We start from the raw sequence: 18,660 nt of genomic DNA on the forward strand, positions 1-18,660 counted from the left end.
CATGTATTAGCTCAGTATGTCAAGTACAACAATTAGGACAACCTGTATATTATCTTGAACACACCTTGGATAAAATATTGTTATAACTGCATTGTTGCTGTACTCGGAAACTGTCTTTTAAAGATGTAAAATGGAATTAAAATAAAAGGAGAAATAGGAAAATGTCCCTTATGCTGATGAACTGGAGTAAGCACAGAATTCTGGATGAAATTCCACAGATATCAGTGAATTCCAACCTACCTTAAGCATACTATGCACCTTTGCAATAAGTATTATGTACCCTAAGAGGAACATAGCTTATTTTTCTTTTTCAAACTAACAGTTTGGATATGTAAAAGATGAACTATAAAGCTGTTTCTAAAATAGATATATTCAAATATTATTTATATTTTAGAAAGAGAAAAAAGCAAAGCCCCATCAAGAAGTTTGGCCAAAGGACATTTCAAAAAATAACACAAACCAAAACAACCCCCCCCTACTGAAAACTATTCCACAATAGAAAAAAAAATGTATAAAGTTTCAGTAGATGCAGAAAATTAGTTAATCCAACTCCCCAGAAGGGTAACAGAATACTGATGACCACATATTAAATTTTCTGGGAGGTACAGGGAGTAGGCAGCAACGTGGGTCACAATTTCAAGTAGCTCACCAGCTGAATAAAAAGACCAGTAAAAGCTACTGATATAAACTGTAGAAGGCAAAGCTGGGAATTTTTTAATATACCTAAATAGGGAGAATGAATATACTCCCAGAAAACCTAAGATCAAAGAACAGATTCAAAATAAGTTACATTATTTGAAGCCCAGGTAGGAAAAATCAAATGAATGATGTTCAACTAAAGGTAATTAACTAGTATTAGGTAACTATATTTTTACATATTTAAAAAAATCAAATCTTTATTTTAAAAATGTATTTACAATTTTATTGGTTACATAATAAAGAACTAGGAAAAAATATCAAATATTTGTCTCCTGCAGGGACAAAGCTTCAACTATTTACCTGTTGGCAATTACCCATACACATATCCCATCCAGAAAAAATAAACTGCCTCAAATAGCTAATAAGCAAACTGAAACCCATGGTGACAAATGTCTGAGAACATCATGTTCTTTTGGACACAGAGACAATTCTAATATCTTACTGAATATGAGAATAAAAGGTCCAGAGGAAAATGACTAAATCCATTTGCTTATGATTTTTGTGTTAAGTTTTCTTAGCTATGACAACCCTCAAAATAACACATTATGCTTATCTTCCTAATCCCAGTTTTCTAATGTGAAACTAATGAAGGCCAGAAGCAATGGAACTGATTTTATAATATGTAATTTATTCCTAATACACTTTCACAATCAAAGAAATTTCACATCAGCAACACTAAAAAAAAAACTATCTTAATGCCACATATACTTAACGCCTTAATTAAATGTTTTTAAGGTAATAAATGTTATTAGAGTCAGCTAGATCAAAATGGATTAGTTAAAAGTGTGTCCTGAATTATTACTACAATTATGGAATTACTAGGAAATAGTCTAGAAAGTCACACTTTAAAATAAACAAGCTAGCAATTTTTCACTTACTCTAAAGAAAAAAATGGTAACATTGTTCACATCCTGTATTAAGTAATCTATACAGAATGAATTTGTATCTAATTAAAATATCTTGGAATAATATTAGTATGTTTTTCCCTAATGTATATAAGCTTAAAAATGAATCAAAAGAAGCTATGGACACAGTAAGGTTTTAAACAGGTTCTGAATAGGGAGGCGGTATGATACAGTGCTTAAGAGCTTTAGTGTTAGACTTCCTGGTTTCAAATTCTAGCTTGTCCTTAGACAAGACACTTGACTTTTTTAAGCCTCAGATCCTTCATCTGTATAATGGGTATAATACATAGTAGGGTTGCAGTAAGGATCAAATGAGATAGGGGCATCCATTATGAACTGCATGTTTGCATTACTTCCAAGTTCATATGTTGAAATCCAAACCCCGCAATGTGATGGTATCTGAAGGTAGGCTTTTGGGAGGTAATTAGGTTTAGAAAAGGCCATGAAGTTGAAGTCCTCATAACGGAATTAGCGCCTAGAGGAAGAGATGCTAGAGCTCGCTCTAGAAGAGACACACTAGGAGCACACATTGAAGAAAGGGCGTGTGAGCACACATCAGAAAGGCACTGCTGTAAGCCAGAAGTGAGAAGTAGGTTTCTCTTGTTTACGCTACAGAATCTATGCTATTTTGCTATAGAGGCCCGAACTGACTATTGACAGCATCCAAAGCACTTTGTACAGTGCCTGGAACAAAGCAAATCTTCAACAGAAATAAGCTATTCCTTTTTTGAGAAACAAGACTATAAAGCCACCATAATTTATTTAGGTAAATCACTTGAGAAGTTTTATAAACCTCTGAGGATTTTCCAGTTGAAATGATATTTGAAAACACACAATAAAATTAATTTATACCACTAAAGAACTTTTTTCTATTTTATTCTTCAATTTTATAACAAAATAAAAACAAGTTTTGCAGGCTACCATATTTGACAATGTACATTTAATTATGATAATGCAAGAAATTTGAAATACCTCTCTCGTAATTTTTTCAGCTCCACATCTCTTTCACCAATCAGTTCTGAGATACTAACAAAGTAATTATGTTCCAAATTTAGGAGTGTTTCAGAGGCAGGAGAATGGATTAGGTCATGGTACACATCTGCAAAATCTTCATCCCAGCTGGGCTCTTCAGGCCTTGCATGCTCTAATGTGGTCTACAAATGATACACAGACATTCTTAAATCATAACGTAGGACTTTTATTTAACACACTAGAGAAGTACATATATGATTCCATTTTTATACATCCAACAAGGACAGAAAGACCCTCGATTTATATATTGGTTATCTAGGATTTTCTGAGTATACACACGAAAAATGAAATGATGTAAACCAAGTTGTCATATGGGTTACCTAGAGGGCAGGGATGGGGAGGAGGCTGATGTGGTGGAAGAGATAGGAAGTGTCCACAATAACAAAACAAACAAAGTATGCTATAATCCAATTTCTGTAAAATAACACATAAATTCACAAAGGGATGATCAACAAAATGCTAATGATGGCCATTTCAGGAAACTGAGACTGCTGATGACCTTTGCTTCCTTCCTATTATTATGTAATACATAGTATAGTAATTTGCATGTCTGTAATCAGAGAAGTTTTCATTATTAAAAAATATATTGCTAAGACATATTTTGTAGGCTATATTTTTAGAAAATGAGGTTACCTGTGTGATGATGCAATGACTTTGAAAACCCAATTCATGCACAGAATTTTATATCAAGATAAAACATGCAGTTTTCTTAGTTAGACCTTTTCTAGTATTCTGCTTTCTTCTAAAAATGTAAGCATTCTTTTAGGTACGTGAAAACAGCCATCAAATCATAAAGGGACTGAGTAAACACTGATAAACTACAAAAACAAGAACATGCAGAGATGCAAAACAGGGATACCCTCAGCACACACACAAATCCACCGACCATGTTATCTAACAACCCACCTGTCACCCTCACTCACTGAAAGCTTTGGCACTAAGTTCACATACTTCCTTCTCTGCTTCACATCCTGTCATCAACCTGATCACTTGAATGTCAAGGTAGATAACCCATCTCATGTCTTCTTACTTCCCTGAACTCCTTATCTTTAATAAGTCACCCATTCTCCACCCCACCTCAGTCACCCATTCTATATCATCACTAGGAACAACTCAACCTCGCAAATTCAAACGGTCTCTGACTATAACCTCAACCGAGATTTCTCATTCAGTTACTCCCAGGCAACTGGTTCTTCAACCTCATCAGAACCTTCACTCCACAGACCCATATACTTTCTCATTTTTACCAGCCATTAAATTAGCAGCTCCTACCTACCTTCACTTTCTTCCCTATGCAACCTGAATTCCATGGTCCAGAATTCTCTTGACTGTTATTCTTTCTCTTGCCCACCTAATAAAACTCTTTAAGTCTTACAGTCAGGCTCTAGAGAGCTGCAGCAGAAAAACTACAGAAACTCTCAAGTTTACGGTGGCAGTTTGATTTGACTCTAACCTTCCCCTTCAATGCTGCCTGGCAACCCTATCTTTCTCTGGTCAGTTTTTCCCTTAAACATCCAACTATCTCATCAGTTCCCCACCTCATCCAAAAACATGACCTGTCTTTATTAGTTCTTGATAAAGTAGAGCAGGAGAAGAAAATACCGTTAACTTCTGTTACCAAAGTAGCAAAATTTTCTTTAGTTGATATTCACCCATTTTTTCTTCCTTTCTGCTCTAGTGAAAGAAGGGTCCCTCCTCCCAGTAAAATTCTATCCCTTCCAGTCTTCATCTCTACCTTAAAACAGACATCTGACCCTGTGTCCCACTTTGAAAGTGTCTCATCCTTCTTCTCCATACTGTCAAACTTCTTGAGTTATGTGTACTCATTCTATTTCCAGACTCCCACACATTCTTAAAGTCACAGAAATCTAATTTCTGCTCCCTCCAACCTACTGAAACTGATCTTGCCACAGATACAATTACTCGGTAATAAACCCCATGAATATTATTGAGTCTTTTCCCTGTTTATCTTCTCTGCAGCAAGACACTGTTGACTGTTCTCTTTTCTCTTTACTTTCATGAAATATACACTTTTGCATTCTTTCTACATATTTGGCCAGTTCTTCTTTCCTTTGCAGGGTTTTTTTGTTTGGTTGGGTTTTTTTGGGGGGGAGGCAGTACAGGTTCTTCTTCCTCTGTTTATCCTTAAGTCAGTGGTCCCCAACCCCCGGTCCGTGGGCCATTTGGTACTGGTTCACAGAGAAAGAATAAATCACTTACATTATTTCTGTTTTATTTATATTTAAGTCTGAATGATGGCTTTTTTTAAAAAATGACCAGATTCCCTCTGTTACATCCGTCTAAGACTCACTCTTGACGCTTGTCTCAGTCACGTGATACATTTATCCGTCCCACCCTAAAGGTCGGTCTGACATTATTTTCTGACATTAAACTGGCCCGTGGCCCAAAAAAGGTTGGGGACCACTGCCTTAAGTGATAGTGTCTTTCCACTTATTTGTATACTCACTCATCCATTATTTTGCCTTCCATCTATCCCACCTATCCAACACATACCAAAGCCCTATTATTTGCAGGCACTGTGCTAGATACCAGCGTTATCATAGAGAATAAAGTAAGACAATACACAACTATACTGCAGGGTTTTGTCAGGATTCTGTCCAGGCATCTAATCTCATTTTGCATAATCACCCTGCAAAATTTCAATCATTCCATGTCTTCAAAATTCACCTAATATAAATGACTTGCACACCTGTGTCTCCAGTCTAATCATCTTTCCTGAGTGCCAGGTCTACATAGCTAAGTGCTTATGAGACATCTGCACTTGGGTGTCTTATAGGCACCTCACATTCAATAGGTATAAAATTCATGGAAGTCATCACTTTCATGCAAAAACTTGCCTTTCTTCAAATTAATGGAACCACCATTCTACCATTTACCCAGTAGTCCAAATCAGAAATCTGGGCCAAGAGATCTTTTACCTTTTAAGTTTCAGCTTAAATGTTACTTCCTTAGAGAAGAGTTCTCTATACCCACATCAACTAAGTTCTCACTTCCTATCTCTCCCCCTTCATACTTCTCTATGATGGCACCCTACTTATTTCCTTATAACATGTTTACAGTTATAAATTAATCATGTACTTGTTTATTAACTTTCTTCTTCACTACCAGTATATGAAAATGAGGGCCAAATTTGTTCTGTTGATATATCCCTGATGCACAGCGCAGGGACCATATACAGGATCTGCTGAATAAATGAATAAAAAAATCATGTTATCTTTTTTATCCCACTACCACTATCTAGGCCAAGATTTCATCATTTCTTCCCTATAACTGTAACAGCCTTCTAACGTATTCCAAATTTCTCCCTTCTAAGATGTTCTTCACATTAATACACTGAACTGATCTTTCTGAAATGTAAATATGATCTTCTTACTGCTCTGCTAAACACCTTCAAAGCTGCTCAACACCTTCAGCATAAAGACAAAACTCCAGATTTTTGCAAGATTCTCTTCTAGCCATTTCAACTTTCCTTCAGTTCTTCTAATGTGCCATGGGCCCCCTCACCTCCGGGCCTTTATATATATAAATAAATGCTATACCCTCTGCCTAAGTAAGTTATTTTCCCTCCACTCCCCCAGCATACACCTTTCACCTACCTATTTCCATCATCTTTCTGATCTCACCTAAAATTCTCTCTCCCCTGGGAAACTTTCCCAGAGTTCTCTAGACTAGAATAAGTGTGCCTGCTTTGTGCTCTTGTAGCACTTACCTCACTCCACTGAATTTAATTGTAACAATCTGTCTCCCTGTTAGACGATAACCTCTGTGAAAGTGAGAATTGTGCCTATTTTGTTTTTGTTATATTACAAGTGCCTAACACAATTATCTGATTATAAGAGATGCTCAATATCCATTTGCTGAATGAATGGATACAAAGAGAACTAAGAAGAAAATACACTGAAATGGAAGATAGGGCACTATCAAAAATAAACAGCCAACTTCCAATTGTGTCAAAGTTTCCTCTGTTTCCCTTTCCTTACCTTTTCAAATTCACTGCTCATTATTTAAAGAAAGAGAGAAAGAAAGAGAGAAAGAAAGAAAGAAAAAGAAAGAAGTCTAATGCAACAGCAAAAGATGTAGTAATGATTAGAAGAAAGAGTATAATTAGAATTTTAGGGACTAGAAGCAGAAAAAGAAGACAAGCAATAAATCCTCTGATGGTAGACAAGAAAAGAAAATGCAGAATAAAATAGAATTACCCTACAGAGTAGTAATTAACAGTCACACACACTCTAGTAAACCATCAGAACATCTTTATATCATATAAGTACATGTATTAAAGCCCAGCTCTGTGTATCAGGGACCATAGTCCTCCACAAAGAACATTGCTTCTGTAACAGCAGCATACTCAGCACATCTCTGCAGCGATGGGACAGCTAGGTTTCCCTCTGTAGCACTGCCCCCTTATACTATATAAAGTCACTTATATTTATAATGATGATCCAGGGTTAACAAGAAATTAGAACTGACCTTGATATACCATGCTTAAGAAAGCAAGAAAATGTATACGTTTTAAAAAGATTTTCATCAAAAGGTGGTTAAGATAAAAAATTTCATGCCTTAAAGTATGTTACATCTCAAATATCTAGTAAATGCATTTATAGAAAATGGAGCTCATTTCTTCATAACCCTAGGTAACCGGTATTACTCTTTTGTAAACAGTCTGTTATTTCACCTCTTTTTAATGCCCCCATTACTCATCTCAAGGTTATCAATCTCCTGTTTACCCATATGTTGCAGAGATGCTTTAGCATCGTTCTGTCTCATCTATGTCTTTTAGGGGTTTATTTATTCAGTTTTTAAAACTTTTATTGAATTTATTGGGGTGACACTGGCTAATAAATTATACAGGTTTCAGGTGCACAGTTCTACAATACAACATCTGTACACTGCACTGCGTGCTCGCCACCCCAAGTCAAGCCTCCCTCCATCACCATCCATCCCTACTCCGATATCAGAGTCTGCTGCCAGTCATATCTGGGTTCTTCTAATCTCCACAATGCTGCGGCTTTTAATCTCTGCCAGCCCTTTTGTAATCTACTACAGAGTTCTCTTTTCTTTTTCTAACTCCTTCCTTTTAGTCACCAATTTCTATATTTCTTGAGCTTGTAATAGGCTGGTTGGCTTTTTATAACCTTCACAGCCAGTAGGAGCCCAAATATATCCAGTGGATATAGGCATATTTGAGCCTTTTCAGTTATTTTCCTGACTGTCCATATCTCCTTTTTTTACTGTTAGAAATAAGTTTCTTTGCATTTCTTTCCTTAATTCTTTAAAGATGAACATACTGCTATAGTTCCTGAATCATGGCATTGCTGGAAATCAGAACTCTACAAAACAAAAAGTGCTATATACCTACTAAATTTGCAGAGGGTGGAATAGAGTACTTGCTCAATTGATACTGATGATTTTAATTCACTGTCAATCTGTAGTCCTGTAATTAAGTTAATAAGTATAAAGTGTTATTATTTTGTTACATTGATGTTACTATTGTTACTATTATTAGGTTCATTAATCTAAACGATTGTCAAATTCCTATTTTTAGAATGGCTAAAGCACAAAAGAATAGGTAAAACCGTAAGTTTACTAAATATGGTAATTATTACTTATGAGATAAGCAAGTATTTATTGACCTAATATTCAGGAAGTATTCTCTTTTGTCACACAAAATCAGAAATAGGAGAGGTTCTGCTTCTACATTTTGTATCAAAAGAGCGATCGTAGTGGAGGAAATGCTTTCTTCAAGAGTTCATTCTTGACCATTCCTTCCTTCAACGTCTCTATATGCTCCTACAGTGTCTACCCGATCCTAACCCTGATCCTAATGGTGTGTATTAGAACCAATACCATTTTTATGAAATAAAGATATTATTTAAATGGAAAAATGATGACATTATATAACTGCCTGGCAACAGTGAAGATAAGTGAGTGTTATAAGAGCCTGTATATTCCTTTCTATCTTCCTACTAGATTGCATGCTTCCTGAGGGCAGACTTCTCCTCAGCTGTACACCTAGCCCATTTTAGAGGGACAAAAAATATTGGTCGAATACATTAAGTGGAATTGTTCTTTTAATACATTTTATAGCTCTATCTCTTTTTATCAGCAGAAAGGCTGGGTTTCTTTAAATTGAAATTATCACAAACATATCTTTTTAAATAAAATAGTTATATTTTAGGCATTTAAAATAATATGTGTAAGTAGTATCATCTATTACATAAACTAGAAAAGCTTTCTGGGCACAGAGCAAACTCCTTGGAAAAATAAGTATGACCCCATAAAATTGATTTCTTTCAAATTCTCATAGACTGAGTTGCTTAAAGTGGAATATAATTCATTCATTACAGCTTGTAATTATTAAATTTGTTTGTTTACACAGTTCTCTATCTGGCTCTCTAAGTAAAATGTAAATTTTATTGTGTGTCTGTCTTGCTCACTATTTTATACCCAACACCTAGTACAGTACCTGGCATATAACAGATTATCAACATATTGTATTCATTCAATTCTAAGATATACTTTTTTTTATATTACAACTCTCAAATATCATTATATATCTTACACTTGATGGCATCTTGGCATTCTGCCATAGTTTAAAGGTGAAGGTGTTCTTAGTAGTAAATAATGGTGTGTTAGAACCAATACCATTTTTATGAAATAAAGATATTATTTAAATGGAAAAATGATGACATTATATAACTGCCTGGCAACAGTGAAGATAAGTGAGTGGACAAAAGTAAACCAGTTTAAGGCGCTGGCTGGTTGGCTCAGTGGTAGAGCGTCAGCCTGGCATGTGAAAGTCCCAGGTTCGATTCCCTGTCAGGGCACACAGAAGAAGTGCCCATCTGCTTCTCCACCCCTCCTCCTCTCCTTCCTCTCTATCTCTCTCTTCCCTTCCCGCAGCCAAAGCTCCACTGGAGCAAAGTTGGCCTGGGTGCTGAGGATGGCTCTATGGCCTCTGCCTCAGGTGCTAGAATGGCTCTGGCCACAAAGGAGCAACACCCCAGACAGGCAGAGCATTGCCCCCTGGTGGGCATGCCAGGTGGATCCCAGGCAGGCGCATGCGGGAGTCTGTCTGACTGCCTTCCCGCTTCTAACTTTGGAAAAATACCAAAAAAAAAGCAAACAAGCTACTGCTGCTAATTTAGGATTGCCAGATAAAATACAGGTCACTCAATTAAATTAGAATTTCAGATAAACAACAAATAATTTTTTATAATAAGCAGGTTCCATAGAATATGTGGGATATACTTATACTAAAAAATTATTTGTTGTTTATCTGAAATTCTAATTTAACAGGTGTTCTGTATTATTAATTACTAAATCTGGCAACCCTATGCTGGTTAGAGATACAAAAGTAGCCTCTCCTCTTGTAAAAGGCATTATATAAAGTATTGAGTCTTAGGTACTCACCCTGGCATAGAAAGGAAACACTCAAGCATTAACATATATATTGTATGTTACAGAAAATATACATATATATATATTTTTTTTAAAGAGAGAGGCAGGGAGAAAGAGACAGAGAGACAGAGACATTAAGCTGTTCCTGTAGGTGCCCTGACCGGGGATCGAACTGGCAACCTCTGTGCTTCGGGAAGATGCTCCAACCTAGAGAAATATCTGGCCAGGGCATGAAATAAGTTTCTGTAATCAGAGAAAAAAGGATTCTACAAATGTTTCAGTATTATCTTAGAAATTTAAAAACCCTCATTAAAGTCGGGAAGATCCTTGAAATACACAATTGAGCTATATTCTTACCTCAGCATAAGCTCTGGCCCATGTACTTGTCAGCTGGTGTAAATCTTCTTCACCTGACTTCACGGCTTCCAGCGATGCTTCAGCCTCTGTATCATAATCTCTGAGGGATTCTTCTTCTATGAACCGGCTCAAAGCTTCTTTTAAGTCTGTAACAGGGTCAAGATATGCGATCATCAGCACAATCTAGACATAAACAGGAAACATTTTACCTGGGTAAGCATTCCAGTGTGAAATTTTATTTTATCAAGCTTATACACTTAATACAATGTCTAAGTAAAATAAGTTTAGGGGGTCATTTAACTAATACACAATCATCTGTCTTTACTATTACAGGTTACTGCATGGAGAATGGTCAAAATTCTTAACTTTTATCTATAACCTTGATGCTAATGTGAAATCTTCATTTCTTAAGCCTGATGCTTCAGCTTAAAAGTGAGTAGGTAAAATCACATACAGAAAAACTTCTACAGATTTCGAGGATTGAAGGTAATTATATTCAAATGAAAAAGTTTCCTATATATGTATTGTTACACTCTTTAAATTTGAAGAAATTGAAAACTTAGTATATTAAAACTGATTTAATTCAGATTCTCTATAATGCCAATTTAAGAGACAATACTTAGAGACTAATACAATGGATAGAGGACTGGGATAGAAGTCAGGATACTGGCGTTCTGATCTTGGTTCTGTACACCACGCTACATTAGACCAGCAGTTTTCAATCTTTAGCATGCATCAGAATCCCTTGGAGGGCTTACTGAAATAGCTTGCCGCATGCTACCCTCAGAGTTTCTGCTTCAGCAAGAATGGGGTGGGGCCCAAGAATGTGCAATTCTAACAAGTTTCCAAGTTGATTCTATTGCTTCTGATCAGAAAACAACTACTGAGAAACACTGCCTTAGGCAAATAATTTAACTTTTTTATGTACCGACTTCCTTATGTGTACAATGAAATTTGTTAGACATTTTCTAGGTTCCCTTGGACTCAAACTTTCTATGATTCAACACATTCTCAAATTAAAATCTTTTCTTCATTTGTGAGGTAGAACAGACTCTGAAAACGCAGGTTTAATACACATGACCTTATGGATATTAATTTGAGTAAGCAAAAATTATTCAGATTTATATTCCTTCTCTTCCATGACATCTCAGGAATTGAGATCCAGATCACTAAAGGAGCAAAGCATTTAGCAATATAATTCTATAATATACTAAGTGACTGCTGAAATGCCTTAAGAATGCACCCAACTAAATTAAAAGGTTACAAATTCTACTCCAGACTTTGTAACTAACTTTTCATTATATAACTTAGTTTTCATACTAACCTGCCTTATCGACAACTACAAGGGTTATACGAAAAAGCACTAAACAAAACAAAGGTCTGAGGAACCTGTTCATTCTTTTTTTTTTTTTTGTATTTTTCTGAAGCTGGAAACGGGGAGAGACAGTCAGACTCCCGCATGCGCCCGACCGGGAACCACCCGGCACGCCCACCAGGGGCGAAGCTCTGCCCACCAGGGGGCGTCGCTCTGCCTCAACCAGAGCCACTCTAGCACCTGGGGCAGAGGCCAAGGAGCCATCCCCAGCGCCCGGGCTATCTTTGCTCCAATGGAGCCTTGGCTGCGGGAGGGGAAGAGAGAGACAGAGAGGAAGGAGGCGGGGTGGGGGGGGGTGAGGGGGGTGTGGAGAAGCAAATGAGTGCTTCTCCTATGTGCCCTGGCCGGGAATCAAACCCGGGTCCCCCGCACACCAGGCCGACGCTCTACCGCTGAGCCAACCAGCCAGGGCCAACCTCTTCATTCTTAAAAGCAATTAAACACTTTATATTTTATGGCTCTTTCCAATGTTTCTTAGGTTTCTAATTTGAAACTTTTAATGACAGACTCTTAGTAATAAAGTGGTATTAAAAAAATCAGTCCTCACCTTTTTCTATAAAGCATGGTAAACTGTGCAGCAGCATCAGACGTCCATGTAAATCACTGGCATTCTCTTGCACAGGAAATTTGAGAGGCACCCTCAGTTCTAAGCACTGACTTCCTATTTTGAATTTATATACAAATTCCCTCTCTCTGTTACAGAGTCGTTCTCTGTTTTTCTTCATCTTCTTTGGCAGGATATCTATGGAACTAACAGCAGCAAAAAGCAGCAGGTTATAAGTCCAGAAAAAACATGATTGACCACAATACTACTGTATTACTTCTAATAAAATGTTCCACTACTCACAGATTTCATTTGTGCAACTCTGAGCCAATTATTCTAAATTTCCTACTTTTATGCCTGTGTTTTCATCTTTGTGATGAAAATGAAGTGGTTCTTTTTACTGATTTTCAGGAAGGGGTGGGGAGCGAGAAGTATCAACCCATAGCTGCTCCACTTTAGTTGTTCACTGCTTGTTTGTCATATATGCCCTGGCCCACAAGCTCAGGGTTTCGAACCGGCAACCTTAGCATTCTAGGTAGATGCTTTATCCACTGTGCCACCACAGGCGAGGCAAAGTGCTTCCTTTTAAAATGAAAAGTTTCTTTTAAGTTTTATTGAAGAAAAAGTATGCCCATAGAGTACTTTGCATTCCTATTCAGGGTTCTCAAGAACAGGAAAAGAATGTAGAGAAATGAGCAGAAAGGATTCTTAGGAAGAGATGCATAGGTTGGCAGATACTAGAATTTACAAAACAGTGGTGAATACAAAGTCAAAGAAACAGATTAGGTATTGAGAAGTGATCTTGGAGATCTTAGATGCTGTATGAGATTGGATTGGAAGGGAGATGAGTGTTGGTCTAATGTGGAAAGAAGATACACAGAAAATATAAAGTTCAAAATATGCCAAAAGGCAAACTGAATGCTGTCCAGAAAGAAGAAAATTTAGTCAAAAAGAGTAAGAATCAACATGAAGTACAAGTTGTTGTTTTTTTTAAATCAGCCTCCTTCCTAGACTCACAGTCTCTACGCTTTTCCTCATCAAATCAGTTCTTACACTGTTCTGCGACAGAATAGACTATGACACTGAAATTACAGTAATTTTTCCAAAGTAGGTACCTGATCCTGTTATTCATCTGCTTAAAACACTTTCATAACATTTAATCGGATAAAACTCAAACTCCTTAACATAGTTTACTATGCCTTTGCTTATATCTCTAGGATTCCCCTCCTAGCACCTGCACCCCTCCTTCCCAATATACAAATCTGCAAACTTTATATTTTTCAGCCATAATGAACTCCTTTCAATATCAAACCTCTTTTCCCACCCCCAACCTTTCTGAATGCATTTCCTTTGCCCAGAACACTCTGACTGCTCTTCTTTCCTTGGCTAAACATTTTGGTAAATAATAGCCACTACCTTTAGTTCCAATCGGTTCAACATTTAGATTTACCTTTTTTTTTTAAAGCCCGGGTGAAATCAAAGGATTCCCATGCAAAAATGGGATGGGATGAGGAAGGCAGGACCGAACTCACACCGCCAAGAAAGTGGAGATTCCGAGGGCCAACAGCCGCTCTATTACAGGTTTCACTCTGAAGGGGCACCCTCGCTCTCGGTTCTGGACTCACCTCTCCACGTTCCGCTGTCCGAGGGGTCCGCACACTCGGAACTGTCAAGAAGCCGCGGCTCCGGAACATCAACTGATTTACCAACTTGTTTTTACTGCCAGCAAATCCGCTTCGGCCGATTTGCCACACTTTTACTTTCCTGGCACCTCCTAGAAAATTGCTCTTCCTAAGTGCCCCCTTGTTCTCTCTATTTAGCCATTTAAAACAACGTTGGCAGGTATATTTCTATTGTTATTGTGCATTTCAGAGTCCAGGCAAAAGCCCCACCGGTGACGAAAGCGCAACCACAAAGTACAAACTCGGCTCCCGAAGACCGGAAGCGGAACAGCAATGTCTGGGGAAGGGCGTGGACTGACTAGTTCTTCTCAGAACGCATGCGCGCCCATAAGGATGGCTAGTACTCATTGGAGGACTGGTGGCAGGGGGCGGAGAGCTCCAATGTCTGGATTTGGGCGGGAATTGAAACCGCCTCTGCCCCCTTCAAGAAATTCGTAGCTGCAGGTACCCAGCCTTGAAGGGAGCCATGGTGCGGCCTGTGAGGTGAGTAACTCTGCAAGTCCGGAGGGGATGGGAAGGACTGGCAGGAAGACGCAGTAGACACCTTCACCTGCACCCGACTGAGGAGAAGGGGCCGAATAGAACGGTGGGCTGCGATAGACGGTTACTGGGAAACTGCAGCCTCCCCTGAGGGTCATCCGTTCCTCAGAAGCATCCTCTTCTTTTCCATCTCTTTGCCTCCCTTCGCAGCTGTTGCCATTTTTCTTTTCTTTTTTTTAAACCCACCCCGTTCAAGTACTTTGCTATGGTAGCGTTCAACTGCTTTTGTATCTCACCGAGCTCCTCCTTAGTGTTACTGCATTTGTTCATCACAATAGTTTATGTCTCCCTATTTTATCGATTTAAACTTCTAGGCAGAAAGGCCAGTTTACCTGAGTCACAAAGCTAGTGAGTGGCAGTCTAATACTCAAACCGAAGTCCCTGGCTCCGGAAACGCTGTACTTTTCGTTACACTATGTATTTGAAACGATTCCTCTAAACCACAGTTGAGACCTAGGGTCAGCCACTCATTTTAGTTCGGAATAATAATAAACTGCAATAGGAGGGAGAGGAGGAAAGCCTTAGTTTAAATAGGGTAGTTAGGATGTGCCTCTATGGGAAGTTAATACATGAGCGTGAATGACAAGGACATAGCCAATGAAAATCTGGGGCAAACCAGGTAGGAAGAACAAGCCCATGAACTTGACCATGTTGAGGGAACTTGACCATGTTGAGGGCCACTAAAGCTGTAGCATTAGCGAGCTGCAATTAGGGAGAATTGTAGGGGATTAGGTCGGAGAAATGGGTAGGGAGAGGCAGAGCAGGTAGAGCTTTGTAGGCTTTAGAAAGGAGTTTGGGTTTATTCTCAGTGCAATGGGAAGTCACTAGAGAGTTTCAAATAGAGGAGAGAAATCTATTGTACTTTTGGTTTCCCACTACTGCTGGAGAATGAATGGGAGATCGAGTAACCAGAAGAGGAGCAGGAAAACCGGTTAGGAGGCTATTCTATCATTGGATGCTGGTTTGGATTATGGTGTTATCCGTGGACATGGAATGGGACAGATGAATTTGGGAATATTTTGGAGGTACTGCTGACAGAACTTGCTGATGAAGTGGGTGTGGAGGTAAGGGAAACAAGAATCATGGATGACTCTACAGTATTTTTGGCTTGAGCTGCTGAGTTGATCTTAGCAGTAACTGCAGTGGGGAAGACTAGGAAAAGGAACAGGTTCAGGAGGTCGGGGGACAAGAGTTCTATTTTAACCATGTTAAGTTTAAACATCCAAGTAGCGAAGACATAATCCCTTTGTCTGGAATAGCAGTTGTCAAAGCATGGTTTGCACACCTGACCAGGTGGTGGTGCACTGGATAGAGCATCGGACTGGGATGCAGAGGACCCAGGTTTGAGACCCCGAGGTCACCAGCTTGAGCATGGATTCATCTGGCTTGAGCAAAGCTCACCAGCTTGGACCCAAGGTCGCTGGCTTGAGCAAGGGGTCACTCGGTCTGCTGTAGCCCCCCAGGCAAGGCACATATGAGAAAGCAATCAATGAACAACTAAGGTGTCACAATGAAAAACTGATGATTGATGCTTCTCATCTCTCTCCATTCCTGTCTATCCCTCCCTCTGACTCTCTCTGTCCCTGTAAAAAAAAAAAAAAAAAAAGAATCATTTGTGCATTTGTGCAGACCCCTCAGGTTCCTGAGATCCTCTCAGGAGATCATGCTATTTTCATAATAATACTAAGTCATTACTTGCTGTTTTCATTATTCTGTCATTTGCACTGCAGTGATGGTCAGACAGCTGGCATCTTAGTACAAATCAAAGCAGTGACACCAAACAGTAGGAGTAGTCATCATATTCTTTCCTGCTACACATTCAGAGTAAAGAAAAAAAAATTGAAAATACCAGTTTTACTTAAGAGTGTGCTTGATGAAGCAGTGAGACTTATATCATTGTAGCTCAGCCATTGAGCATACATATTTTAAGTGTTGATTTTATTTTACTATTATTCATCACAGAATTTCTAAAGGGGTTATCTTCCTCTTTCAAATTCTTTCATTCCGACGAGTAGGAGAATAACAAGAGTACGCTTTGTTTTAATATTCTGTGTGAGGAAATGAGAAGTATGCAGAGAGCACTTCTATAGTTGTTGTCTGGAGGAAAAACTATTGTGAGATTGTTGGAGTTGTGAGCCGAACTAGCCTCTTTCATAGAAAGCCATTTTTACTTGAAAGAACAACTGACATTTTTAAATTGACATATTAGGTTATTCACACTTGGAAATTTGGTGGAAGACAGAAACGAAAACTAGATACCATTTCATTTAGCGCCTAGAGGAAGGAAATTATTATGTGAAATTTGTGTGAATGAAAAATGTCTGTCTTGGTCATAGGAATAAGAAACCTGTCAGTTACACACAGTTTGAGGACTCTGACAGCGATGGTACGTAGCGGGTCTTATTTTTGTTTTAAAGAGTTGGAAATGTATTGCCTCAGAAATGTATATGATATATATATGTAGCTCCAATGTTGGGCATATTACCCAATTGCATATTAGGTAGATCTAGAAAAATAATTTTCTAAGGATTTGGGATAATTATGCTAATAATTATTCTGACAAGAATTATGTAGGTAAGTGATAAGCAAGAGAAGTACTGTAGTTCTTTTCTTTTGGTCAAAACTACTGTAGGTCTGTTTCTCAGAGTGATTTTTCTCAAAGAGATTTCACTTACCTTAAAGGAGAGACTGCCTTTTTTTTATTAAAGACACAAATCATTACAGAATATAATGTGAAATCCCCATTGTACAGTAAAAGAAGACCTTGAGGAAAGGGCAGGCTTAAGCTATACCTTATTTGGTTATATATTTACTTATCTCTGCTATTAAGGGAACTTGGTCTAAAAGTCTGAGAAACATGGGGTAGATTACATTATACTTTGAAGCATGTTTGTATTCCGCAGACCACCAGAGCTTTTTGTTAGTCCAATATTTAGTAACTGGAGTTTGAAGGAATTTTGTCTTGGGCACAGCCTTCAGTGGGAGGAAATAATATAGAATATAATTTGTAGCTTTTTATTACTGCCCTTAATCTCACACCAAATATTTACAAATTGCTGGTTGTGTTTGAGATGTTATGCAGTAGAGATGGGGGCAAGCCACAGGTTATATTTTTACATGAGGAAGCATAACATATACAGCATGTGTTAATAAATGCTAACGTATGTAGTATGTGATTAAGACTACATGCATGCATGTAGTCTGAAAGTATGCATACGTGTGTTATGTGTGAGTTTAAAAGCTACAACAGCAGTTTTATGTTGAGTATCAACAGAAATACCAGCTTTTTAGTGAACTGGTTTCTAAGTGAATTATTTTACATTTTAATAAAGGTCACTAAAACAATTAAACATGAGTGAGAATAAAGACAAACAATATACCAATAGTGCTTTTTTAAATTTTTTCTGAAGCTGGAAACGGGGAGGCAGTCAGACAGACTCCCGCATGTGCCCGACCAGGATCCACCCTGCATGCACACCAGGGGGCGATGCTCTGCCCATCTGGGGCGTCGCTCTGTTGCAACCAGAGCCATTCTAGCGCCTGAGGCAGAGGCCACAGAGCCATCCTCAGTGCCCGGGCCACCTTTGCTCCAATGGAGCCTTGGCTGCGGGAGGGGAAGAGAGAGACAGAGGAAGGAGAGGGGAAGGGGCGGAAAAGCAGACGGGCGCCTCTCCTGTGTGCCTTGGCCGGAAATCGAACCCGGGACTCCTGCATGCCAGGCCGACGCTCTACCACTGAGCCAACCAGCCAGGGCCCAATAGTGCTTTTTTAATTGTGGAAATTAAATAATTTGCTTAACTATGTAACTTGAACACATGCTGTAATGAATTTCAACTGCTAAGAAAATAATTTTATTTCTTACTCAGGAAGAGTAATTTCATATATTCTTTTATTTTTAATTCACACATAAATAGATGATTTTATTTGTGCAACTGCACCTTTAAATAAGAAATCCAGAACAACACCAAAGGAGTTAAAACAAGAAAAGTCAAAAGCTAAATTGAAGAATCTCCAGAAAGAAGACATCCCATTACAAGAGAAAACTCCTAAAAAAAGGTGAGAGGTAAGACATATAAGAAATATGTGACATAATATGTGTTAATT

The 18,660-nt window shown here is 38.3% G+C and overlaps 2 protein-coding genes across 5 annotated transcripts in view; one reads left to right on the forward strand and one right to left on the reverse strand.

The window, feature by feature from the left end:
• Positions 1–14,255, reverse strand: part of FERRY3 (FERRY endosomal RAB5 effector complex subunit 3) — a 52,750-nt gene extending 38,495 nt beyond the window's left edge. Inside the window, exons 1-4 of one of the 3 annotated variants that reach the window (XM_066257723.1) lie at positions 13,785–13,931; positions 12,338–12,540; positions 10,416–10,561; positions 2,577–2,758 (exon numbers count right to left, since the gene is read on the reverse strand). In XM_066257723.1, the coding sequence (XP_066113820.1) occupies positions 2,577–2,758; positions 10,416–10,561; positions 12,338–12,515 (506 nt within the window). In that variant the 5' untranslated portion in view covers positions 12,516–12,540; positions 13,785–13,931. Of the gene's footprint in view, positions 1–2,576; positions 2,759–10,415; positions 10,562–12,337; positions 12,541–13,784; positions 13,932–13,959 lie in introns of those variants that run through there. The other 2 variants (XM_066257722.1, XM_066257724.1) reach the window with 2 other exon arrangements.
• Positions 14,256–14,374: 119 nt separating this feature from the next.
• Positions 14,375–18,660, forward strand: part of RAD51AP1 (RAD51 associated protein 1) — a 36,562-nt gene continuing 32,276 nt past the window's right edge. Inside the window, exons 1-3 of one of the 2 annotated variants that reach the window (XM_066254784.1) lie at positions 14,375–14,499; positions 16,893–16,942; positions 18,471–18,612. In XM_066254784.1, the coding sequence (XP_066110881.1) occupies positions 14,483–14,499; positions 16,893–16,942; positions 18,471–18,612 (209 nt within the window). In that variant the 5' untranslated portion in view covers positions 14,375–14,482. Of the gene's footprint in view, positions 14,500–16,866; positions 16,943–18,470; positions 18,613–18,660 lie in introns of those variants that run through there. The other variant, XM_066254783.1, reaches the window with a different exon arrangement.

This window comes from Saccopteryx bilineata, chromosome 2 (assembly GCF_036850765.1).
Source record: "Saccopteryx bilineata isolate mSacBil1 chromosome 2, mSacBil1_pri_phased_curated, whole genome shotgun sequence".
NCBI classification, from domain to species: domain Eukaryota; kingdom Metazoa; phylum Chordata; class Mammalia; order Chiroptera; family Emballonuridae; genus Saccopteryx; species Saccopteryx bilineata.